We start from the raw sequence: 3,286 nt of genomic DNA on the forward strand, positions 1-3,286 counted from the left end.
AGTTTGATGGAATAATAAATGGAAAGTTGAAAAGTTAGGAAACGTTAATTAAGAGATGGAGTATTATTATTATTATCATTATTATTATTATTTTTTGATGTGATTGGGAAAATGTTAATTTGCAAAAGGAAAAGAAAAAGAAAAAAAGAAAGTTAGTGGGACTGATGACGTAGCTGCTGATGTGGCTCAACAGGAGCGTAGCAACAATAAATGTTACGCTTCGGCTTTTAGATATATATATATATATATATATATATAAATATAGATGCGTCGTTTTCCAAAATAAAATTTCTTGAAAAATGTCTCATTTTCTTGTATTTGGTAGCCAACTTGAATATGAGTTGGAATTTTTTTTTTTTTTTTTTGGTATCTAGTACAAAAAAAAAATTAAGAACATTAATTGTATAATTCAAAACATGAAAGGCAACTATGAGAGTGAAAATGTTTTTCATAAAATAAACACAAAAAAAAAAAAAAAAAAACCTCTTATGAGTAAGCCGAATTTTCGTTTACCAAATTTTAGTTTTCCTTTAACCTACCTTAGAAAATTTGGAAACTTGGAAAACCATCTATGAAAAAGTATAACAGTCAAAACAAACGAATATACTCTACCAAACATAAGAAGCAATCCACCTGGATATAGCGTTCAAAAAAGATACATTTGCAAAGTATTTAATTAGACTTATAAATCCAAGAGAGCATACCAATGAATTAATGTTGAGCAAAATCTACAATATTATATTATGCCTATTTCGAAAAACTTATTGATCCCTCATCAATTGTCAATGTGAATTAAAAAATTATTCCAAAAGTAGTGTTGCTCACTCTCTCTCTCTTTGGTGTCCCCCTCTTCTGGTGGAAAATATCCCAAATGAAAGAAGCACGACCACAACCACCGATCCTTCGACAGAAGAAGAACCATCTCCCAGATGACATCGTGTTGGACATCCTAGCAAGGCTACCCGTGAAATCACTCCTAAGATTCAGGTGTGTTCACAAATCCTGGTACTTTCGCATTACCAGCCCTAATTTCATTTCCACCCACCTTAATATGTTTTTGCGCCACAATCAAGGTTATGTCATACACATGCCAACAATTAATCTTGACAATCAAGACTTGAAGGTCGCTTGTGACCGCACGTTTGATGGTATTTCTGAGTTTAAAATTCCCTTTAGTTTTCAATCTGGGCTTGCCTTTTTAGTTGGTTCATGCAATGGACTATTGTGTTTCAGTGATTTTAGGCTGCAAAACTCCCTAATTAATAATGCATTCTTTGGGTTTAATGATGTATACTTGTGGAACCCCAGCATTAGAAAATTTAAGAAGTTGCCTGATACTTGCTTGAGCCAATTACATCTTGCTAAACTTGGATTTGCTCACCATTCTCAAAAAAATGATTACAAGGTTGTGAGGATCTCAAGGCCTTTTACTGAACCTATGCCTCCCCCTGAGGCTGAGGTGTATACATTAAGTTCGGATTCATGGAAAAGAGTTGGAATCTCATGGAGACCCAATGTTGTTTTCTACAAATTTAGTTGTGTTAAGCCATTCCCATTTGTTAGTGGACATTTGCATTGGATGTTGGATATGATAGAAGAGGCAGGAGGGCAAGAGATGCACTGTATTGAAATGATATTGTCATTTGATGTCAATAGTGAGAAATTCAAAGAGTTACCTCTGCCTAATGATCACTCTTTCAAAGATGGGAAAAATCTTACGTCAATCAAGGAAAAACTAGCTTTAGCAAAATTTGAACAGCAACCACATGGCATGCTATGTTGCATATGGGTGATGAGGGAGTATGGTGTGTCTGAATCGTGGAATAAACTTTGTGTTGTACCAGTTGTAACTCATACTTGTTTCATTGGTTTCACCAAGTATGGATCACTTTTAATCCAAAAGAAGACCCAAGAAATCTGCAGCTTGGAAGATAAGTATGTTTTAATAGACCCTGAAACTCTACATGAGAAGGAGACTAGTATTCAAGCAATACATCCTTTAGTTATAGCTACTTACATGGAGAACCTTGCTTTACTTGATGGTGCAAATGTGATATCTTACTGAGAATTCATTGATGGTATGAATGAAGTGAAACCCTTGTAGTGCTTTTAATTGTCCTTTTATGGCATTTGATATTTCCATTTGACATTTATATTATCATTTTTCTGCTAAAATATAAACAACAGATTAAGGAAATGGCAGAAGAGATTGAAAGATAATAGTTCATCAAAAAAGATTGAAAGATAATAAAAAGAAGCTCTAAAACTATGGAGGTTGAAAAAGGAGTAGCCAATTACTTATTTAGTGTGTGTATTAAAATTCCAGGGTCATCTTCTTAATTCCTCAGTTCAAGCTATATGGTCTTTGTTGGCTTCTACAGCACATCTAATTATAATGTTATGTATTGTCAGTTTATGTGAATCAACAACTACGTTCAGCTGCTTAACATTATGTTTCTATTTGTACTTTTGTGCTTTTTTATCTTGAAGAAACATGCTATATTTTATAGTACTATGGAATGTGTATATAGAACCTTTTGAGTGGGTGAAGAGGAAGAATTTAAGACATACATATTTGTTAGGCTTTCAGGTTCATTGGATTTTCTCCTAGGCATTCATATGATTTTATTCACCCAATTTCTTCATGAGCATATTTGGTTGCTGATGCCTTTATTTACCATTTTAATTGTATGTTGATCTAAGAATAATTTTTTACTATATTTGACTTCTTGTATGGACATGAAATATTTGCTTCTAATTTACGAATCTCAATCTTGGCTAGAAAACAACTACAACTAAAATTCAATTAAAAAAAAAAGATCTCATTCAACTTTTCTCCCCCAATTTTTGATAACAGCTTTATTTAGATTGGAACATATTGTACATCATCTAACAAACTAAATAAATTTGAAGTTTGGCAAACAAATATGATCCATAATTTGCTTGATTGTGAATATTACCAAAATTGAAAATGATCGGAAATAGTATTGCAACAAAAAGTCTAGCCAGTTCAGATAAGAATAAACTCTTGAATTCCACCTCTGAACATCTTCACTTCAAGCACATATCTATTTCTTTTGGCACCAAAAAAAAGTATCCATTTATAAGAATAAACACTCAAATTCCTCCTCTGAACATCTTCACTTTAAGCACCTATCTATTTTTTCTGGCACTAATGGTCCATTTGGATTGAGGGAGAGGGAGGAGGAGTAGAGTAGATTTAGCACAAAATTAGCTTATTTTTAGTCAACTCTACTCTACTCCCCTCCATCCAAACATGCCATAA

At 33.0% G+C, this 3,286-nt stretch overlaps 1 protein-coding gene across 1 annotated transcript; it reads left to right on the forward strand.

The window, feature by feature from the left end:
* The first annotated feature begins 722 nt into the window (after positions 1-722).
* Positions 723-2,452, forward strand: LOC115983883 (F-box/kelch-repeat protein At3g06240-like). The gene has a single exon (XM_031106736.1). The coding sequence runs from the start codon at positions 872-874 to the stop codon at positions 2,063-2,065; it is 1,194 nt and encodes a 397-aa protein (XP_030962596.1). The 5' UTR covers positions 723-871; the 3' UTR covers positions 2,066-2,452.
* Positions 2,453-3,286: the final 834 nt, after the last annotated feature.

Source organism: Quercus lobata, chromosome 4, assembly GCF_001633185.2.
Source record: "Quercus lobata isolate SW786 chromosome 4, ValleyOak3.0 Primary Assembly, whole genome shotgun sequence".
NCBI classification, from domain to species: Eukaryota; Viridiplantae; Streptophyta; class Magnoliopsida; order Fagales; family Fagaceae; genus Quercus; species Quercus lobata.

Bases quoted from the DNA above. Each gene is read 5' to 3' on its own strand.
- LOC115983883 (XM_031106736.1), top strand. From the start codon at position 872: ATGAAAGAAGCACGACCACAACCACCGATCCTTCGACAGAAGAAGAAC.